Raw genomic sequence first — 23,456 nt, forward strand, 5'->3', positions numbered from 1 at the left:
TTCTATTTGTCTTAATATTTTTTAGTTTAAACATTTTCTTGTTTTTTTTGTTTGTTTTTTTAATCAAAAAATAAATAAATGATCATCCTAATCCTAATTAAATAATTACCAAAATAATTGTGATTAATTTTTTAGAGCACTCCTAATTCAAGGAGCATTTCATTAATTTTTATTTTTTTTTTTAAATCATGAATAAAAAAATAAAAGACAATTGATTGTAATGTAGCCCATCCCTACCTTCAAACAGACAATAATGTGAACGCATTCCAAATAAAAGTAAAAATAAGACTGAGGAAATGCACCATGTTACAATTCCAACTCGCTGTTGTGATACTTTATAACGCAATCACTGAACATATCATGTGTTTACTCACATCTGTGCGCAGTGCTTTTATGTTCTTGCCGCCCTTTCCGATAACGGCGCCGGCGTTCTGTGAAGCGGGGGGGGGGGGGGGTATCGGGGGTTCATTCTCAGAAAACAAGAAGAAAAACAAAGACAGAAGTGACAGGCGACCTCCTCACTTTGCTCTGGAGCAGCACACGCAGCTCTAACATCTCGTCGGCGTTGCGCGAGCGCTTGTAAGCGTGCTCCTCGTCCATGTCCTCTGCCGGACGCTTACCTGGCGGGGGAGATCACCGGGGACACATCAGAATGAGTAATGATGACTTTGACTGATCAATAGTCTAGTGTAATGTATTTGCTCCAATTGAAAATAAAATTGACCAAAATGAATGTTTTTAACTCTTAATGTGGGGTAATCCTAAATCAAGATACCTCTGTAGTCCCTTACGGTAGCCGGGTAAGCGTTTGTTGGAGGAAAATACATAATGTGAGGAGCACTGGGTTTTCACTATGTGTCAGTTGGCAGTCAAGCACAGACTGGAAACCACTCCGATGCACCATGTTCCCTTCCTGAATTAAAAAAAAAAAAAATGTGCTTGGGAGCCAAACAACAGCGGTATTCCTCCACCATCTGCTAGGTAGCAGCAGCCAGGAATGATCTCTTTTCTTTAGCTCATGTCAGCCAGTGCAGATACTTGAAGCTGCCAGGATAACTCAAAATATTGTGTATAAAGTGAACCCTTGCTGATTCACAAACAGCCCTATTTATGAATTTGCTCAAAGGTCCCATGCCATCAAAATCCCATTTTTCCCCACTGTCTTGTGTATAACAAAAGCCAATGAGTACTCCTTAAACAAGTACCTGCCCACGTCATGTTTGCCCACTCAACTCAGGGAAAATAGCTGAAGGGCCGTGCACTTGAGTGTGATGCAAAGCTAAAATTTTGCATCAGCTGCCAATCTTAGAGATGTTGAAGAATAAATGGCTTCAATTTATTCTTGGAGATAGTCATCTTTTATTGCATACACAGGTCAATGCAATTCAAACACGAATGCTGCACCAATGCAATCTAACTTTAGAGGTAAATCTATAACAGCTTCTCACTGGGCTGACCGCAGCTTCAATTATGTGGTTCTCCGACCTGTCTACAAGAATTTCAGAACCCAAAATGTGCCTCGTTTGGGCACATTTCGTGGATGATGACTTTGTAAATATAAGCTTTCCACACATGCTAGAAACACATTTCCGGGATTTAAGCGAGCAAATTAAAAGATGTGTGGCATAAGACCTTTAGAGAGGCTCATTGTGGGGTCAGAGACAAAGAAATCAAGATGGTAAACTGACATTGGAAGCTAACTCATGAATTAATGTCAGACTCTAATTTTGGTCTACTCTATGTTAGAAAGAATTGAAACTGAACGCTCATCCAAGAAAAACACAGCAAGCTAACTTCAGAATCTAAAGCTAAAATTGAAGCTAACAGAGCTACCATCTAGCACATGTTTTCCAAAATCTAAGTATGAGTAAGCCATTTATTTTTTAGGGCAATGTTGTCAGATTGGTTTGAAATTATTTCTACTGTATACAGTATATAAATACTGTACAAAAAAAGAAGCCTGATTTTACCATTGGTATCCGTGGTGCCAAATGTGAGATCTTCGTCCTGCTGTTCAATTTGCACCTCCATTTTATGTTGCACCTGCAGCGTGGCACAAAAGGTGAATGTTACCAACTTAGTGGAAAAGTTGTTTTTTCAAAATATGGATACATAATAGTTTTGTGTTCAACTATAAAGGCCCACATTTCACTCTGAGTATGTAAATCTGTAAGAAATCGCGACCATATTTTTTAGTATAGTGAACCACATAGAAAAGGACCAAATCTAACTGTCGGCAAGCAAGCAAAAATAAATTAAAGTAATGATGATAATAATAATAATAATAATAATAATAATAATAATAATAATAATAATTATTATTATTATTATTATTATTATTATTATTATTATTATGGAATACCTAGGAAGAACTTATGTCGGCCACGCATTACACCCATGCGCTCACATTCAGATTAACCGTGGGCTCATGACATCACTCACAAAGCCACGCCTCTTAAAGGTCAAAGTCCACTACTTGATACAAACTTCGTAAAGTATTAACACTTTATAAAGTAAGTTATTTCTTAACATTACAGTGCGATTTTTTATTTATTTAGCGCGAGCAAAAAGTGTTGCCCCGCCCCTCCCGAAATCAACGCTCACTTGTGGAGTCAAAACAAGCACAACCCTCAACAATGCATCCGATTCCGAGTTATAAATAAACGACGCACACGGGTTTTTAGTGACGTTTATCAAGGATTTTTACAACATTGCAGAGGCTCAGAGTTGCCGCTGAAAGGCGTCACAGCGAGTAGAAAAACGCTCGTCTTTCAGTGTCTAAGTTGACGTGACTCTGCGATGCTAACCGCTAATGCTAAGTGCTCGCGAGGCGTGTCCGTCTCGACGAGACAGCGTTCACATTGCGACCGCGCAGAGAACTAAACGTGCACATTTGTTATTCATACACGCTTTGTAAATGTCTATAAGCAATATTACGCCCCCCTAAAATAATTAAAAGACGTCAATACTTGCGACAAAACGCCCACCGCCACGCTATTCTGTTGCCTTTGGAACGAATGAAAGCTTTTACCATGGAGGCGAGGCGACACGGTGGTTTGCTTGTGGCCTATGAAAACGGCAGCGCCGACGGGCGGGGGCACACAGCGCCTAGCGTACGACCGCCCTACCGGACCACGCGGTGTTAAAATCAAACTGCTTTTTGGTATCTGGGTGAATTTCTCCCGGGTTTTGGACTGTAGGATCGTTTAAGACACCTCAATGTTGACTGTCAGGTTGGCTTTCGACACGTAACTTGAATTAGAATATCAGCACGATATGTACAACTTTTGTTCGGGGGAAAAACGAATTCACGTGTTTTTTGGTGCTAAATTAAATTATCTTGTGAATGTCATATTTCCTTGTGTAATTACTGACAGCGGGATACAACAGAGGATGGTGTGTGGTGATAACCATAGAACAGAAAAGCGAGTGGGTAAATACAATGGAAAGCCACAATCACAACAATGCACTTCCAGACGAACAGACACATGCAACAAGCTGTTGTAGGATGTCGCTCACTAGGCCACACCTCTTAAAGACATACATCCAACATGCAAATACATCCGAGTGGATAGTTAAATGGTTTATTTTGATGCCCACGGTTTGACCCCAACATGGATGAATCGATTTAAGATTATTTCCTACTGGGCAAAATCCAGCCACCATATTACACGGCAACCTCCATTTTGGATCCAATCAAGCAGTCTCCTCATAGAGATTTGCCTCGCACCTTCACATGTGCAGGCTTTGTCTCACTCCCTCTCTCTCCTTACTCTTCTATATTCTAAAGTTACCATGGCAACAATTTTAATTCGGTTCTTGATGTTTTTCAGGAAGGGGTTAATGGTAGTCAGGGTTGAGGGGGAAAAAGTGGAGTGTACATATTTTCATCCGCAACCATAGCGATACTTGACATTGTCCCCGATGTTTGTATAATAAGAAAAAAAAGTCGCCATGGTGACGCTCACTGATCCCGCCTTGTGTGTATGTATATCCATGTCTGTGTCACACATCCACTATGTTCCCATCTCGTCATGACAGCCAACAGGATTTCTTCTTTTTTTTTTTTTTTTTTATCCCGGCCAACATATTTGCCGTCAATAAAAGTGGGGATATTTAGTTGTATTATAGCTACTTTCTCTATGAATCAATTTCATTAATACTGTATATACATACTGCATATATGCATACAACACACCTATATATATATATATATATATATATATATATATATATATATATATATATATATATATATATATATATATATATATACACACACACACTACTGTGTATACTGTACTTGCATGTAAAATTCATTAATTATTTAGCAGTAAATTTACCTTCTAATGTTTAAATGTGGCTACTTTTCAAAATGTGTTAACAGTCGCCATCATAAAATATTTATTAACTGCACAGGTAGCCCTTTTAAATCAAGTACAAGTGTAAATAGAGAAGGGACCCACTATAAAATCAATACAACTAAAATGGAGTAAAACTAATCTTAATCTTTCCAAGCAGAGATGGAACAAAAACGTGTTTGCAGCGTGACACTGCCACCTGGTGGAATCTAATAGACATTGATGAAATTTAATAAGAAAGGGCTGTAGTGCCTTCTCACTTGCAGTACATTTTTTACCATGTGAATGAGGTTTTACTCATCGTACCGTTGCATGCTGTCAGCAGGACTCTTGTCCATGTGACCTTTGCCATTTTCTGTTCTGTGGTTATCATCACAGTCTTGCCATCACTGGTGCCCTTCTCCTTAAAATGAGCTTAAAAATAAATAAAAAAAAATTCTATAGAAATGCAATCCTTTCGTGTTTAGAGGCTCACTAAGCTGACACATCGGCCAAAGTAAAGATGAATAATTATCATGATAATCAAATTTGTAGTAGCAGAATTTTTCATTGAGGCATCTGGTCTCGTGCGTCAACTGTGGACGTCATGCCATGTGTGTGTTTTGACCAGCTGTGTTGTAGAGCAACTTAGTTTAAATGAAAAGGCAAGAAATAGGAAGAAATGAAAGAAGGTAGAAAAGTATGTTTGACCAACAGAGAAAAAGATGTAAGGAGGCATTACTAAAAAAAAAAAAAAAAAGTAAGTCTGAGGTAAGAAAGACAGGAAGAAAGGCAAAAATTATATTTAAGGAAGGAAGGAAAAAAGCTGGTCTCAGGAGGTAAGGAAGGACAGATCATCTAATGCCGAAAAAGCGAATGAGTGAAAGAAGATAGGAAGGATAGAGAGAAGGCAAACAAGTAGGCGTAAGTGAAGGAAGAAAGCATGTATGAAGGAAAGCAAGGAAGGAAAAATTGGAAGAAAGGCAGAAAAGGAGGTTTAAGTGGCAAAATCAAGAAAGGATGTCAGGATGCATTAATTAAAAGCAGGTGTGATGAAATGAAGGAAGGAAGGCAAAAAAAAGTAGGTTGACAGTTCACATGAAATTGAGACGTAAGGATACATGAACAAATATTGTATCTGAGGGAAGGAAGCAAAGAAGGTAGGTAAACGTGGTAGGTTTACGTGAAGGAAGTAAGGCTGTGTGACTGGAAAGTAGAAAGGAAAGAAGAAACCACTAAAAAAAAGGCAGATCTGACATGGAAGGAAGGCAGAAAAGAAGGCTTAAGAAAGGATGTATAGGGTCAGGAGGTGGAAAAATAGATCTGGGGAAAGAAGACTGGAAGGAAAGGGTGGTGAAAGGACGGTTTGCGAAGGCAGAACAGTAGGTTGCAGTGAAGGAATGCAGGATAAAAAGCTGGTCTCAGGGAAGAAAGAGGATGGAAAGAAGGAAAGGAACAAACAAGCAAAGAAAGGAAGGAAGAAAAAGCAGGTCTGAGGAAGGCAGTACATGAGGAATTGAAGGAAGGAAAGATATAATTAAGATGGGAAAAACTGTATGTAATAAAATATAAAGTGGACACTTACTTTTGGCTCATCCTGTATATAAATAAGAGGGGGGGGTGTTGATGCAGGTAGTCGTCCTCCCTGCATCACCTCATGTGTGGGGAGGGGGGCAGCAAAGGAAGGAGGTGTAGAAAGGAAGGAGGGGGTCCGTCCACCCAGCCTTCCTGCCTGCCTATCGATCTCCAAACATCTGGAACACGTCATTTTTGTTTTTACAAGCCTAAAAAAAAAAAAAAAAAAAAAAAAAAAAAAGAAGAAGGGGGTGGGGGAGGCATGCGGGCTACGGAGAAGTGAGACGGCATCATCATCTTCTTCATCATCATCATCATCATCATCATCTGCTGCTGCTGGAGCACTTGACACCTCTACGAACGGCGGCGAGCGTGTCGTGCGCGATCGCGGCTCTGCAGACACGCCAAGGCCGCTCCATGGCACCCTGACACCCCCACCCCTCCCCCTCCACCTCCGGCAAGCCCTCGGTGCAGATCGCGATTTAATAGAGGAGAGGGCTTTAATCCCTCTGAGACGTTTCACATCTAAAGGGGGGGTGGGTGGTTTGAAGGGGAGAGGGGGGCAACACTAGAGGTGTGTTGTTTAGGATTTCTCCCCCCCTTGGAATTTTTTTTTTTTTTTTTTGGCGATGGACTGGCATGGCATGGCTCGCCTCGGATTCCTCCTGCTGGCGCTGCGCGGACTGCGGGGGCTGAGCGCCGCCTGCCCCGCCGCCTGCACCTGCACCGTGGCGCGGATCGCGTGCGTCGACGGAGCGGCGCCGAGCCTCGAGGATTTCCCGCTGCTCACCCTGGACGACATGGAAAACATCACCGACATGTAAGTGCGTGCGTGCGCCAACTTGACGATGATGATGAGATGTTTGAAGGATGAAGGTGATCATGTTCAAAACCCCACCACCCCCCCTCCCACCCTTACAATATCATCACATATTTCATCATTATCAAATTGTGCTGTGTTGTGAGCGCGCGATACGTTTGTCTAACGTTGAACTGTATGCGCGTAATGCTCGTGCACGTTTATTTGGATTTACACAGCATTCCATGAAATACGCACACACACACACACACACACACACACACATACGCATATCCAGGCCCGGCTTTAGGGAAGCGGTCCACAAAAGGGTGTCAGTGTGAATCCCCCCCAACCAATAGGATTGTTGACAGATTGCACACATGCAGGTTAAGTGTGTTGAGGCCAGACACGGCATGATACATCAGTAAAAAATTCATATTTTGTATGTTTTTGGAGGAGGGGGGGAATATACAGACAAATAGTGCTGTCACCATCAATTAATTTATTGAATCGATTAATCGACTAGTCGGATTCATTTTAATTTTGCATTAAAGTGTATTTCAAAAGCATTTCCCCCCTAATTACTGTTTATTAACCAGTGATAGGTGCTTATGTTGTACTATAGTTACTGATTTGGTCATTGTTTTCCAAAGTTAACAGTTATCTACTGATAAATGTTAATTTTCCATAGGAAATAAATACAGTATGTGCTTGATTGTTTGCCCTGTGATTGCCTGGCAACCAGTGCAGAACGTATGCCACTTCTGCCGCCAAATATTAAACAATTTCAATATTTGCGACAAAAAATCTTCATAAAGCCGACTAAGATTCACTCAATTACTCCACAAATTGTGACGTGGACGGAATGTAGCCAATCAAAGAGGCAAACTGACAAGCAAGGAAACGGATATAAATAAAACAAAATATGTCCAACAAGGAGTATTTTCGAAAGCAACCGACCTTTGACCGACATGACCATCTTGTCTTCTATGGAAACACTCGGGGAAACATCGGCGCATATCCGGATGTGTCACTTTTGTGTGAACATGCAAGTTTTCTGCCTTGAAGGTCATATTGTTGAGATTATCAGAGCACAGGTATGAACGTGAATGGTTGTTTGTAATCTATATACTGGCCACTAGGGTGGTGGGTGAGCTGGAGCAAATACAATCTGACTTTTGGGTGATAGCCGGGGTACACCTTGGACGATCGTAGGGTATATATAAATACCAAAATTAAACATTTGTAATTCTTTGTTATTATCTGTACCCTGACAGATACATCGCTAATCAAAACAGGCTGTTTGAACTCAACGACAACAGTCTGAGGCACTACATAAACCTCCGAAACTTGTAAGTATCGCACGTTTGTAGTATAAGCATGGAGTTGACATAAGATTCTAATCTTGGATGGCTCCACAGGAGAGTTGACTAGCAAAAATTCTTGAAGGTTTTGCTTCCTTCCCTGACCAAACTAATTCTGCAACCTGGTATTCCAAACCAGGACAATTGGTCTAAACATAAAACCAAGAGAATTACCACAGATGTGTTTTTCAAACAGTCCAACATTGTCTTAACGACAGCCCCTGCCATTTTAAGCTAACATATAATGGAAAATCCCATTGACAATTTGACATGCTAATGTTTAGCATTGAGTAGCGGTTTTACATCCATTTAAGCATAGGAACATACAGTATATTCTTTATTCTTTAGAGAAAATTAAAAATATTACAGTAAGTTATTGAGTAGTAGTAGAAGAACAAATCGTCTTTTCTTCTTCATTTGTGTCTGACTGTATAGCTGTATTATACAGTACTGCCTCCCAGTGGCCAAGGCAGGCACACCAGAAGGAGCAGCACACTGAATTAGACTGAAAAATTAAATTGTGAAGCACAAACGGTTTTATGCTTTATTTTGTATTTAATGTTATTAAACTATGTATTTCTTTTATAAAGCACAATATTATAGAGTGCAATTTATCCGCCTTAAAAAAAAAAATGTGGGTTTTGATTATTTGAGAAACCATTGTTTTGAATTATGATCATGGTCACAGAATGAAATAAACTTTTTATTTTAAGGTACCAATGTATTTGGAAACAGTATGTGGTGATTAGATATCATGGTAATTTGCTGACCAAAGCTCTGACTTCCTACAGAACAGTGACCAGGACCAGATTGACGTTCATATCCCTGGATGCCTTTTACAACAATACAAGATTACAATACGTGTAAGCAGCCATGCATTCCATTTCAAGGCAACGTATTATGGATTTGTTTCACAGTTAGAAACGGTCATCATCAAAACACGCCTAAGAATTATATTTCCACACTATTTCAGTCCTCAACCTGATCTGTATATGGCTGAGTCAATGTCAATGCAGAGCTCAGTCTATCGAAAACAAAACAAAACATTGTATTTATGTTCCAACAACTTGTATTTCTCCGTCAGTTACAACTACTCCTACACGACTACTTCTACAAATTCTGCCAACTATTACCTTTACTGTTATTTCTACAATCAAATCGACATTACCATTCTGCTACTAATTGTTGTTGTTACACCCTTTAGATAGCTAAACTTTACAACTACTACTTCTCCTTCTACTAGTACACTTTTGTTCTTCTCCCCTGTGGATAGAGAGACAGACACAGTAGCTAGTTAGCTAACTAGGTAGCTACCCTTTAACCTAATTTATCCGTCATGCGAGTGGCCTAACATTGGATTTTTATTTTTTTTGTCTTTTAGGAATTTGAGAGACAACAACCTGTCAACACTGTCATGGAGGACATTTCAGAACTTTAACATCTCTCATTCGTAAGGCCCGCTCTGCAAATGCTAGCCGCCGGTTCACATCTCATCGAACGAAGGGGTTCTCAAACTTTTTGGGTCCATTGAACTCTTAAAGAATAATTTTTTCAAAAGAACCTTTCATAATCCAAATAAGTGAACACAGCAACGTGTACCCTAAAAACATTGTGAATTATTATTAATCTCAATTCAATATTCATTGTCTTTTAGTCTCCTGCTGTCCGGAAACCCTCTGGACTGCGTCTGTGAGAATCTTTGGATCAAACTGAGGAGCCAGGAGGAACCCGACAGCCAAGATCTGCAATGCAAGGACGAGCAAGGAGCAACAAAAGCCTTCGCCACGCTCACTCCGCCTGACTGCGGTAACGTGAAACCACGTTAAAATAGGCAACGTAGCGCAAGCTTCCTGAAAGTCCAGAGAGCGATCGATGGGGGGTTTACAGTTTCCCCCCCTGGCCCCACCTATCGCTTGGCTATTTAAGACTATCTCCTTGTGTCCCGCAGTGGTTCCTCGAGTAGAGGTCACCCCCACGGTGGTGACAGAGATGCAGGGCGGTGACGTCAATGCGTTGTGCAGCGCCTCGGGCTCGCCGTCTCCGGAGATCCAGTGGAACGTGGACATGATCTTCTCTCAGCATGAGGTGAGACGGTCTAATCTGATAAGCCAACAAGCTCCAATAAGGCTTCATTTCTCCAAGGCTGAAATTCGGCCTCAGGTTTCATTCTCCAGGGTTTACGGTGGAGTCCAGCACATGTCTAAATTTTCAAGATCCGGCTTCGACCCGCCGATATTCAACACCGCATCATCTGCCGCACAAATAGGATCCACAAATCCACCTGAAATCCACTGAAGCCTTTAGTGATTAACATAGGTGGGCGTGTCAACGAATTTTGAGCGTCTGCCATTTTGTCAGTAGTCAACAGTCGGGACACCCTTGCATCATCGTCGAACCGTCAATATTTGAAACATTGTCTTTGTTTTTTGTTTTTTTAAAGTTTCTCATGACGGACTGATGGAATGCCAAACTTTGGTTTGTTTTTATTTTTGGGTCAATTGTGGAACCGGTACTGGATATAGGGATTCCCCAACTGTGTCAGGAGGTTGAAGAGGGTGCAACAGGCTGTTTTTCAACAAATTCATAATAGCGACATGATAATGGGGATTATTTATCAATCATATTTTCATTTACGGACCAAGAGGGTGTTGGGGAAAGAGGTGCCGCACTAAACAGACTGCAACCTACTGACATAAAAACTCAGTAGGGCACCAAACAGCGTATAAATCCACAAGTAAAAATAGTCCAGGCTAATTTGCCCTATTTAAAAATGGGGTCTTTGCTGAAAAAGCTGTCATAAATTCAACACAGTGACATAAACTAACGCTTTATGTGAAGCTATAAGAGAGTGATGCTAATCTTTAAGTGGGGAAATTAAGAGAGTTAGCATTTTAACCTGGCAAACATGTCTTGCGGCTAACATCTCTCTGGCTATTGTTTATCAGCCACCATGCTATCCTATCTGTCCAGACTGACCCCATGGAGACACAGAGCAGGCTCACCCTAACCAACCTCTCTTCCGAGGACAACGGGTTGGTGATCACGTGCACCGCCGAGAACATGGTGGGTCAGACGGAGGCCACGCTGCAGCTCAACATCCTTTGTAAGCACGCATTAGCACGCTAGGGTCTACATCTTTACAAATGTTGTTGTTTTGTTTCCAAGTGGAAGCAGCAGAAGGGCTGGTCATTTTGTTTTCATTACTGCTTCCGTTGATCTTATTGACTTGATGTGGTTTCCTGTCCATAACTCTTCCTCCTGTAAAGCCACGCCGTCCTCTGGTTCCACGTGTTCCCTCTCCCATTGTTCACCGTGAGGATGTTTGTCGCCATGCTCAGTAACAATGCTATTGGTAGCTGACGCTAACCCTTGTCTTTGTAGACCATTTCACGCTGGCTGTAGTTTACAATTCAATGGATAAGTTGATTAAAAAAATAAGTGTGGCAGACATAGCTAACATGACCCTTTAGGTTACTGGCTAATCGGCTACTCTGCTCATGGCACAGATGTGCTTTTTTTTAATGGTGAAATGAATAGCTGACTGGAGAGCTACTATTAGCAAGCAGACTAAGCTAATAAAAAGGTCACAAACCAAACATTTTAGACAAACCTAACAAAATGTCTGCCCATTTAAGCAGTGGCTACTCAACTCTAGGCAGTTTTGCAATCTTCTTCTTAACATCCACTGGATTTATCCTTCACGCACACACAGGTTCCACTGGATTTTGGTGTCTGGCAGTGCAACCTAAACAAAAAGGTTTTTGCCATCGTTTTCTGTTCATGTCAGCTGCAGGCACTCAAGGATTGCCACCCGGAAGTACATTTGTTTACAAACATGAAAAGGTCATTGAGGTTTAGTCGGTGCCAATATTTGTCTCCAAACTACCTACAACTTAGTCACTATCAACGATTGCTAATAACAGTCTGCATCTGCAATCACATCAACAACAAAGCTACTTTCCAATATTGTCTCCATCTTCGATAACCATCATCAAAATAACCACCACTGTTAGCAAGTACTAATATTTGTCACCATAGTCATTCGTCAACAACCTCCCAAAATGTAGCCACTGTTAGCAATTGCTAATATGGCCATTCTCGGGAACCCCTCCCAAAATATTGCCCCTGTTAGCAAGCTCTAATGTTTGTCTAAAAGCACTCTTGGCCAATGCTAATGTCTAGACTGTTTGACGTTCCCCAAAAGCTAATATTAGCTGGTGCTAATGTAAGTCTCCATTCCAGTTGTATTGTTTGTCTCTGTACACGACACCTCCGAAACAACTTGTCCTCTCTCAGCCTTTCAACGTTGTTTTTCCTTCGGACCGCTCCTCCCTCCCCGGTCTTTGACTTGCCAACCGTTCCCCACCCCCCGTGCGACCGCTCGTCCCGTCCGTCAGTCGCCCCCATCATCCAGCAGCTGCTGGAACCGGAGCAGGGCCACCACTGGTGCATCCCCTTCAGCATGACGGGCAACCCTAAGCCGGATCTGCAGTGGTACTTCGAGAACGCGACGCTCGAGGAGCAGGAGGACTACATCCGGACAAGGATCCACCAGTCCACCAAGAGCGAGTATCACGGCTGCCTGCAGCTGGTCAGCCCCACCCACATCCACAATGGCATCTACCGCCTGGTGGCCAAGAACCAATACGGCCGCGACGAGAAGATGGTGGCGGCGCAGTTCATCGACCCGCCCTACGATCACACAGGTGCGAACAACTGACCATCATCTTCGACTTTTCCTGATACACTCCATTGCTAACTTAAGTTTTGTTTCATGTGCTGAAGAAGATATTTTCTACTACTGTAAGTCGCCTTGCCGACTGCACGTTTATAGAAATGTATGAGTGTTTTGAATTAACAATGCTGTATTCTCCACTTCTGCTGCTGCCTACCTTCATATGTCCAGACACCACTGGTAGGACATTTCTTCTTCTTCTACTGTTGTATTGTACCAATTGTAATGTGTAAAAACAATACATTTAAATAACATTTTAAAATGAGAGGTCGGCATTTGGTTAATAAGGTTTAGTTCGACCGAAATAAATGTTAGAACAACAAACAGTTCTAGTTACTAGGTAGGTATTGTGATGCTAGTTTGAGTCGACAGTATGTGGCACAATAGCCGCCCCCTGACATAGATAAAAATGGGTGGAATTTGCTGCTTTGTTCATATTCCACAAACACAGTATTAATAAGAATACTGTGTTTAGGCTGGTGGGGCTGCATAGAACCTCTTTAAAACTCTTTGACTGCCACACGTTATCAAAAAACAAAAAAAACAAAAACAGTGCCAGCCGATTTCGAGCATTTTAACTCATCTTTCAAGGCAAAAAGAATATTGTTTGCCTTTACTACATATACAATGTGGATACTAAATGAAAGATCGCATTCCAGTCATTGTAATACATCAAACAAAAGGAAAAATTAGTACAATCAGGTATTACACATTTCTTTTAAGGCTGGCAGCCTGATTCTTATTTAAAAAAAATATATATATAAATAAAAATAATAAGCCTGGCGTTTATTAATATTGTGTTAATGTGTTTACTGGAGTTTGTTGTCTTTCATTGCCCAACAGTTTGAAGAAAATGCCGTTTTCCAAATGTGCTACGCTAATTTTAGCTACATAGCTAAATGCAAACGTTTTTTGTTTTTTTTTTAACAATTGTTTTTTAAATAATTTTTACCTGCGAAATTCTTCCTACGTTTTTAGGCAAGTAAAATGTGATATGTCATTTTATTATCATATTAGATATTTATTTAGGCTACTGTAAACGCAAAATTGATTGTTTTTGGTGGTTATTGACAACTGTTTTTGGTCATGATTTACAGTATTATTTTTACCACATTTCTTTTTACTTTTACTTTTTATTTATGTATTTATTTATTGTATTAGACATTTATATAGAAAATTCTTTATTTTAATGTAATGAGTTGAAAATAGTGTGAACTGTTTGACTTTTGTGTTTCTTTCACAAAGAATATTTTTTTTCAAGATTAGAACAACACATTGAGTGGCAACCGACACCAATCCGTTTTGTTGTGCAGCCAAAACTTAGTTAACATACAAGAGGGAAAAAAATGTGATATTATGCGGCTTTTAATGACTCACAATGAAATTCTGCTCACTTTCAGACTCGCCACCGCCGCCAATGGATGACAGCATTGCTGTAAGTGAGAAGCAAGCCATTAAAAATTACATTAATTTCCCTCAGTAGGCCACCAGGGAAGTTTTGTGAAATGGCCATTCCCTGTTACAGTTGCAATTTTTTGGTTTCGTTTTTTCCCCCCCAGGTTTATGTGGTGGTGGGAATCGCCGGTGTGGCATTGATGGGCTGTGTTCTCATGGGGATCATTCTCAAATATGGAAGGAACTCCAAGTTTGGAATTAAAGGTGAACTCGTCTTACATTTATTAATCAAAATGTGTTTAGTTGTTTATTTATTTTTCTCAAGCTTGTACGCCTCCCTTAAAGTCTTCTGGCGCCATCCAAGAGATGTTCAGCAGTGAAAAGAAAAAGAAAAAAACCCCCACTATATTATATGGCTTTAAATTGGTAATACAATTTTAATGTAAATATTTTCCATCTATCTTTTTTTAAAAATGTCAAATAATGTTTCTTGTTACCAATCACATTCACCTGTTACATTTGAAAAACATGATTGATCAAAAGAAAACTGCTAATGTGCTAATGGACTGCTGCAATTCAATTATAGTATCGTACACACTACACACTCACCCTCCCCTCCGTCCTCTTGTCGCCAGGCTCCTCGTCGGTCATCAGCAACGACGACGACTCGGCCAGCCCCCTCCACCACGTCTCCAACGGCAACAACACGCCGTCGTCGTCCGAGATGGCGCCCGACGCCGTCATCATCGGCATGACCAAGATCCCAGTCATCGAGAACCCGCAATACTTCGGCAACTCCGGCAGCATGCTGAAACCAGACACGTGTGAGTTAGCGCCAGATTTGATTATCCGCTACCTTTTCAAATAAATCCATTTGGGTGGAGTGGGGATCAATGCCGGATGCAGGAGACTGCAAAAAAAAAATAGTGGAATTAAATACTGGAGTAGTGGTTCTAAAAATTACCACGTAAAAAAAACAAAAAACAAAAACTTAGTGCTAAATGCCACCGTTAGCCAAACTGTCCATTGAAAGTGTTACACTTTGAAAATCATTACTGTAAAGATCAAATAGATGAAAAAAATAAAACAATTTCACACCGTTGTGTGGAAACGTTTTTAAATAATGTTGACATGTACAAAACAGAATATAAAAAGATATAGCAGCTAAAAAATGAATATGCATTTATATGTATTATATGTAAACGTACCCAAAACATGTAGGAATAACTATACTGCACATTTATTAACAATAAAAATAAATAATAAAATAATAAATAATAATAAAAACAAATACAGAACAATATTTTAGTTGTCTAAATAAGTGTATAATATATTATGCACTTAAAGAAAATAATAAATGAATAATAAATAATTTTAAAAAATTTAAAAAATGGGGGGAATAAGTAGGCATAATCCTTTGAAATATAGGCTATGCTATATGAAATGTTAGCTTAATGCTTATGCATAACGCACAATGCCATAGATGATAGGGCTCCACAATATATTGAAAAAATATTGATATCGTGATATTGGCCCATGCAATATGCATATCGCAAAAACATACAATAAGTTTCATATAGAATTTTGTGCTTTTATCTAAATTTGACCAGTCATCCGCTAACTAAAATGTGTACCGCCATCCAATAGTTGAACATTCTCAAGATGTAATTACAATTAATTAACTAAGAATATATTGAGTTTGTTTATTAGTCTGCATGAAAAATGTAATTCGTTCATTAGATCACTAAATATGCTATTTCCTTAGGTACATGTTAAATATCGCAGTTATATCGATATCACTATATTCAGCAACTATATCGCATGATTTTCCAATATCGTGCAGCTTTAATAGATGGGCTAACAAATAGCATCGATAGTGGATGGTTTCACCCTTTTAAGCAATGGAGATTTGAACACAAACAGCTAAGCAACATGTTCAATTTTACTGTTTGTTTTATTTTAATGATACATTATTAAATAAGAATAACTAATTAGTCCATTAACATGATAGGAGAAATAGGGAGTTGTACTAGACATGTTCTTGTACTTCTTCCTACTCATTTTGAACATGTAAATTATGACATTATTGTTTAATTCTTTCTTCAATTTTTTATTTTCACTTCAACTTATATTTTATACTTTGTAATGTGTTTATAATGTTCAATAAACCAACCAACCAACCAAACACAAAACATGTCGGCAGACAATATAATACTCCTTGGTATATATTCTTTATCCTCTGCGAAAAACAGCTAATTTAACTGCAATTTAGTTGCTAAAGTCTTAATTATTTGTGACCAAGTCGCACAGACCAAAAAGAATTTTGAACAAATTAACATATTTACAAATATAATCTTGGATGTGTGTCCTAACCGCAGTCGTGCAGCACATCAAGAGACACAACATCGTGCTGAAGCGCGAGCTGGGCGAGGGCGCCTTCGGCAAGGTCTTCCTGGCCGAATGCTACAACCTGAAACCCGACCACGAAAAGATCCACGTGGCCGTCAAGGTACAGGAAGCGTCTCGGGTACGGATCAATAATCAATATGCGACGCGCCTTTATGGATTCCTCCTCGTGCATGCACGGACAGACGCTGAAGGAGGCCAGCGAGAGCGGCCGTGCCGACTTCTACCGGGAGGCGGAGCTGCTCACCAACCTGCAGCACGAGCACATTGTCACCTTCTACGGCGTGTGCGTGGACAGTGACCCGCTCATCATGGTTTTTGAGTATATGAAGCACGGAGACCTCAACAAGTTCCTCAGGTAAGAGAGCAAAAGTTCACACTTTTCCCAAAATTCCACACTGTCAGAAAAAAAAGTTGCTAAATTTTAGGGGTGGGAATCTTTGACTGCCTCACGGACAGGGTTCGATTCTGATTTTTGGCTCTGTGGCTCAATTCAGAATCGATTTTCGATTAAAAATGATTGGATTGACAATGCCTTCAAGATGTGCAAGGAATCATCAACTATCTACTCCATTCTGCTTTACAAGACATAATGAAGAATTGAGACATTAAAGTGACTTTGTTATTATTATTGTTTATTAAGTTTTGAATTGTTAGGAAAGTGCCCCCAAATATAACGTGTGGACCACAACTGCTACACTATATAGCTACCTTTAAATTTAACAGCTTTTATACTATATTCTGCCCTCCCTGAGCAGACTGAGTTTGAAAGATGGTTTCAAGCGCCTGAGTTGAAGTTGACTGTAAAACTAAACATTGTTTAGCTTGTTTCCGAACGTAGCTAGCTCAAGGCTAATTCACAATGGTAAACGCCATTGACTCGCTAACGCTAATTAGCGCGCTAATCAGCACTTTTATTACTCAAAAGAAGGGCTCTTCATACAAAACGCTGTAAGAATGTATACAGATAAGCATCTTAACATTACTCACAGTCACAGGCATATGCGTTCCTATGCAGCAAAAAAATAAAATAAAATAAAATAAAATAAAATAAAAGAAGAAAACACTTGTGATAGTACCTTTTTCTTCTACGCTTTTGTGCCTCCTGGCTACAAGAGTGTATCTTAACGCGTAGAACCACACTGCCCCCAGATGGACAAATTGTGTACAACAAGAAAAATAAAATATTTAAATTATTTTAATAATACAATAAAACAATATTTAACATAATTTAAACAATAATAATTATTAATTATTTAAGATATTTATTTTATTTGTATTTTTTTTATTTTTAATCTTAACTTTCTATTGCTAACTTACAATCAACGCCACGCAGGTCCCACGGTCCTGACGCGGTGCTGATGGCGGACGGGCAGCACAGCATCCTGGTGGAGCTGACGCAGTCGCAGATGCTGCACATCGCGCAGCAGATCGCCGCCGGGATGGTCTACCTGGCGTCGCAGCACTTTGTGCACAGAGACCTGGCCACCAGGAACTGCCTGGTGGGAGAGAACCTGCTGGTCAAGATCGGAGACTTTGGCATGTCCAGAGATGTCTACAGCACTGACTACTACAGAGTCAGTACATTTATATTCTCAACGTTCGTTTTCATTTTGGTGTCATTTGTATGCACATGACGTGATCTGTATGTATGGGTTATGGTAATGGGGGCTAAGAGTGCAAAACTTGAGCACATTCCTCATTTTTTCACATTATAAAGACGTCTTCATAGTGTTAAAAAGTGGCGCTGATTATCCTCTGTGATTGTAAGGCCATGAAGAGATTACACTTCCTTTAGACCAGCTTCTTCTATAGGACAGCGTTTCCTAACCTTTATTGAGCCATGGTGGCACATATTTTACTTTGGAAACATATCACGGAACAATATCAAACTAAAAGGTCGCAAACTATTGCTATGGCGCCATCTGGTGGCACAAGTATGATAGCAGCTTCATTTCGTGCTTTGCTGCCATCTTGTGGTGTCAATAGCTTTCTGTTTACGAACGAATTTACCTATCGGTGTTGGTATAATACGGGATCGGGCTGCCAGATTGTATCGGGGTCGCCTGCAGATGACATCACGCTCCAGGATTGTCAGTAAATTGTCCGTTCACAATTGTTCAAAATAACACAATTCAATAACCAAAATTGTAAAGACGTAAATAAACCTAAAAATATAAAAACATGATACTTTGAGAGTGAAAAACATAAAATAAAATAGATTGAAGCGCCGTCGCGCTTGCCGGTGACGTCAGTACAGCAGCGCTAACGAAGTTAGCTTTGGTTTGGTTTCTTTTTTAGCTGTTTACAAATCAATCACAATAACAAAAAAACAGTCTTAATGATAATAGGAACACTTTAACAATCTCAACTGACTATTTGTCACAACTGAGACAATTATTTTGTGTATTTTTCAATCTATCTTATTTATTCAATATATTTTGCGGTTAAATTCTTAGGTTTATTTACGTTTTTACCAAACAAGTGGCTACACCGGTTACTGAAAAATTCCGAAAATAACACGCCTCCCAAAATCACAATTCCCACCCCTTTGTACTTTGTACTCAACTACAGTGTTCCCTCGTTTTCCGCTGGGGTTAGGTTCCAAAAAATACCCGCAATAAATGAAATCCGCAAAGTAGTTAGCTTTATGTTTTACAACTCTTATAAATGTTTTAAGGCTCTAAAATCCCCGACCGCACAATTTATACACTTTTCTCATTGAGGCATTTACATGTTCTCACATTTCTCTCTTGTTCAAACATTGACAATGTTCAAACCTTCATAAATTTTATAAAATGGGTATATTACTGTACTTTTTTTTTTTTTTTTGTGTGTGTGTGCATCTTTTCAAACGTGCGTTTCGTGTTCTTGGCACAGGTGGGCGGCCACACGATGCTGCCCATCCGCTGGATGCCCCCGGAGAGCATCATGTACCGCCGCTTCACCACCGAGAGCGACGTGTGGAGCCTGGGCGTGGTCCTCTGGGAGATCTTCACCTACGGCAAGCAACCCTGGTACCAGCTCTCCAACAACGAGGTCGGTCCCGTCTGAGTAGACCTGCCAAGTAACAAAAACAGAATCGCAACTACCTTTTTTTTTTTTTTTTTTTTTTTTTTTTTTTTTTTTTTGATGGCAGGTGATCGAGTGCATCACGCAGGGCCGCGTGCTCCAGCGGCCGCGCACCTGCCCCAAGGAGGTTTACGACCTGATGCTGGGCTGCTGGCAAAGGGAGCCCTACACGAGGCTCAACATCAAGGAGATCCACGCCATGCTCCAGAGCCTCGCCAAGGCATCCCCCGTCTATCTGGACATACTGGGCTGAGGTTGACGGCCTAATGTACAGTACGTGTGCGCGTGCGTGTGAGGGAGGGGGGGGGGAGGCGTGCGGCAGTGTACAGTTTACTGGGCGTGTAAATGTTAACTGTCGTCAGTGCGTTGAGAAAAAGCCTTAAATTCGGGACTCATATTTGCTTTAAGTTCCCTCGCCGCGCGTACAGTAGCAGGCATGTTTGAACAGGGACAGCCGCAATGCATTCTGGGTTATGGGACTAAAAGCAGACTCTTTGGGTAAATGCGATTTTATCTCAAAAGGGTATTTATCATGCGTGCAAGATTGTGCTTTCTCCTTTTTATTATAATATTCTTTTTTGAAAATTTTTTCCATTTAGTGTAATATTTCAAAGGCAGAAAGCATCCCCCACACACATTTTAATATACATTAAAATATGGCAAATTAATTTTTATTTCAGTCCAACAAAAATATAGAATGAGACTAAAGTGTTAATTTGGCTTAAAGATTTTAAAGACACATTTTCTCAATTTTTAACCGTCTGCACAGCCCATGAGTTAAAATATGACGAATAATGTACATTTCAAATTGAAATCTTCAAAAATATTGGAATATATTGCAAGACATTTTTTTTTAATTTGTCTTACATGTAATTGTATAATTTTTAGTTATTTATCAGTCCTTGTTTATTTTTTTGTTCTACATAAATCCATAAAGTATGCATATAATTCTTAACTACTGTATTTTTTTTTAAATTCCTTATTATTGTTTTGCTATTATTTGTTATTTATTATTCTAATTTTATACAGGCTTCTTTTTTAAACATCTGTGCAGCATATTTGGTAGATTAAAATGGAGTCCAATCACATAAGTAAAGACTATTAAAAATGAGTATTATATGATTATGTATATACTATATAACAATTAAAAACTGGAATGTTTTTTTTTAGAAGGCTATTTAGTAAACTGACCTATATTTGGTTAAGTTCAACTTCAGTTCAAATGAACCATGAATTAAATAGGCCTACAAATAGAGATCATAATTATATATAGGCAAATTATTATAAATACAAACATTACATGGAATATTTCAGTGGGTGCCCATTGAGAAAAAGTGCATATATTAACACCCTCTACTTGAGCAAAGAAACGACTGCATTTATTAGCGTTTGATCCCCCTCTCAGCCTCCTGTTCCCCGTCAATGATGTCACATTTCCCTGTAAATACGTTTCCACGGACTGGCCATTCCATATACGACGACCGTGTGGTGTTTTCAATGTTGTCAGGAGTGCTTTAAGCAATTGTATTATTCCATGTAGGCCAACTTATAAAGCACACAGGTGTTGAGATATTGAGCTGTGCCCCCCCCCCAAAAAAAATAAAAAATAGAGAAGAAGAGCACAGCTTATTTTATATTTTTACTGATCTCATCTTTTCCAATCCACCAGCAGCATCGTCTTTTTTTGTGGATCTTTGTCATCCAGGTGAAAAGTCTAAATCGGTACCAAAAAAAAAAGAAGAAGTATTTCAGATTTTTTTTTTTAACAGCAATTACGAAAAAAAACAATTACGTATCAATGATGTCCCGGCTCGGCCGCAAAGCACTTGTAATTGAGCGTCCGGTCGGATTGCTCCGATGTCATCTCAATTTTTACGGCATCGGGTGTTTGCTTGCGAGGGATTGTCTCGGTTTCTGACGACAGCATTTCCCTCCCGAGTGGGCGGGGATTGCCGAATAACTCACGATACGGTATATCGCCAACGGTTCAGAAATGACGAGCTGGATTGTCATGGCTTGCGCTATTTTGCCGATAATTGATAAATTGGGCCAAGATAAAGCGATTATGTGATAAACGATGTTCAGAGGGAAAAACAGAAAATTGCAAATGCATTCTTTAAATTTTGTTAAGCAGGCACTTAAGGAAAATATCGCAGAAGCACCTTTACAGGTATTTGTTGTTTTTAACGTGTCTGCCCTGTATAGTTGGGATATTTGGTATACTAGTAGGCTACGAAACTAGTACACTCAGCAGGTATCGCGCGTTCTGGGCCACTGGCAATACATACTTAATGCACTGTAAAATACCATTTAAATTTCCTTTGTGCTCAATGGAAGACAAATCCAGGTGAAAATACAATTATTTTTCACTCATAATTTGGGGGCGCAGATAACAGAATTAAAAAATAAGAATAAAAAAAAAAAAAGGCGTCTGATTGACTGTAGCCTCTTGGGATCCTCTTTCAGATGAACAACTGTGACTTTGCATCATGAATAGTATATTATTTTGAATGTAATCCAGAAGGCCGGGGACCTCTTTTGAATGTAATATATCATGTGGGATTGGGGTGGGGGATAATTGTTTTTGTAAATATGTGGTAAAAGGGCCAAAAAAAAAAAAAAAAAGAAAGCCATTTTCTTTCATGTGCAGATTCATATTACTTATTGTGCAAATACGACTGTGTATGTGTGTGTCTGAGATGATGTGTGTGCGTTGCCACGTACACTCGGATGCAAGACTGTCAGATTTAACCTTGCTTTAACCAATCAAATCAATCAATCCAATGCTTTGTGCATCATGTGTGTAGCTTAACCACAATTAATGGAGATGTTCCTTGTGATACTGTGCATTTAATAAAGGTGGTATGTCTTACACTACGTGCATGTGTCATGTTTGTTTACACATCTTACACTAACTCAACATAAAAACCTGCTAAAAATATAGTATAGAGACTGTTTTCTAATTACGTAGTATCATTACGTACTATATCGAAACTGGTTGATGACTTATGTTCAATAATTGACCAACCCCCCCCCCCCCCCAAAAGGTAACGTCGCCAAAGGCATTCTGTGGCCTCCATTTTGTTTCTAACAATAACTAGTGAGGAGTGACAAGATCAACTGCCATTGCAGGATATGATTGTCCCCTGGTGTTATCACAAGACTTATCACCAAATGGGTGAGTGAGTGAGGGGCTTTCTCACCTTGCACAGGATCGCTGGTTCTGGATGCTGGGGTCGGACCCTCAAGGTCATCCTCGTTTTGGCAACAGCTGCTTCGAGAAGACACTAATCTGTTAGTTAAAAAGTCACATAGCCTACGTTGTAGATGCTGTTTGTTTTTACTTTGTAATATGACCACAAACATGAACTTTTTTTTTCTTTCCCTTCATTTAAGATGGGTCTTTTTCTTTGTTCACTCATTAGAACAAAGTTGTAATTTTTACCACGGTAAGACAAAAAAAAAAAAAAAAAAAAAAAAAGCAAGAATGAAATTGTATTATTAGCAAAATAGTATGTTGCCACGTCAATGTAATCTAACTAGTAATTTAACAGTCAATGGGACTGTTGCTTGAACCCAATCAGATATTCCTCACTTTTTGGCCACAGCAAGCCAAGTTGGACTAACAAAACTCGCCTTTTGTGACGTATTTCATAATTACCATTTTAAAGGGATATGTCGGATTTTTTGACATGAATCTCTATTTCATCCTCACCTCCAGTGTGTTCGATCAGCACTGACTGACCCCAGACAGCGTTCTGGTCCGGTTT

At 39.7% G+C, this 23,456-nt stretch overlaps 2 protein-coding genes across 2 annotated transcripts in view; one reads left to right on the plus strand and one right to left on the minus strand.

Annotated features, from left to right (window-relative positions):
- LOC144001912 (heterogeneous nuclear ribonucleoprotein K-like) overlaps nucleotides 1–6,722 on the minus strand; it is a 15,925-nt gene extending 9,203 nt beyond the window's left edge. Inside the window, 4 exon segments of the mRNA XM_077496564.1 lie at nucleotides 375–431; nucleotides 523–620; nucleotides 1,971–2,043; nucleotides 5,926–6,722. Coding sequence (XP_077352690.1) covers nucleotides 375–431; nucleotides 523–620; nucleotides 1,971–2,043; nucleotides 5,926–6,108 — 411 coding nt within the window. The 5' untranslated portion in view covers nucleotides 6,109–6,722.
- Nucleotides 6,133–22,560, plus strand: ntrk2b (neurotrophic tyrosine kinase, receptor, type 2b). Its single transcript, XM_077496571.1, has 18 exons — nucleotides 6,133–6,735; nucleotides 7,992–8,066; nucleotides 8,870–8,941; nucleotides 9,460–9,528; nucleotides 9,733–9,884; nucleotides 10,027–10,163; nucleotides 11,049–11,181; nucleotides 12,476–12,784; nucleotides 12,864–12,881; nucleotides 12,985–12,993; nucleotides 14,214–14,248; nucleotides 14,373–14,472; nucleotides 14,844–15,032; nucleotides 16,587–16,717; nucleotides 16,800–16,972; nucleotides 17,951–18,191; nucleotides 19,495–19,653; nucleotides 19,754–22,560. Exons 1-18 carry the CDS (start codon nucleotides 6,545–6,547, stop codon nucleotides 19,937–19,939), a joined length of 2,379 nt encoding a protein of 792 aa, XP_077352697.1. The 5' UTR covers nucleotides 6,133–6,544; the 3' UTR covers nucleotides 19,940–22,560.
- Nucleotides 22,561–23,456: the final 896 nt, after the last annotated feature.

The sequence above is a fragment of the Festucalex cinctus genome, chromosome 15 (genome assembly GCF_051991245.1).
Source record: "Festucalex cinctus isolate MCC-2025b chromosome 15, RoL_Fcin_1.0, whole genome shotgun sequence".
NCBI lineage: Eukaryota > Metazoa > Chordata > Actinopteri > Syngnathiformes > Syngnathidae > Festucalex > Festucalex cinctus.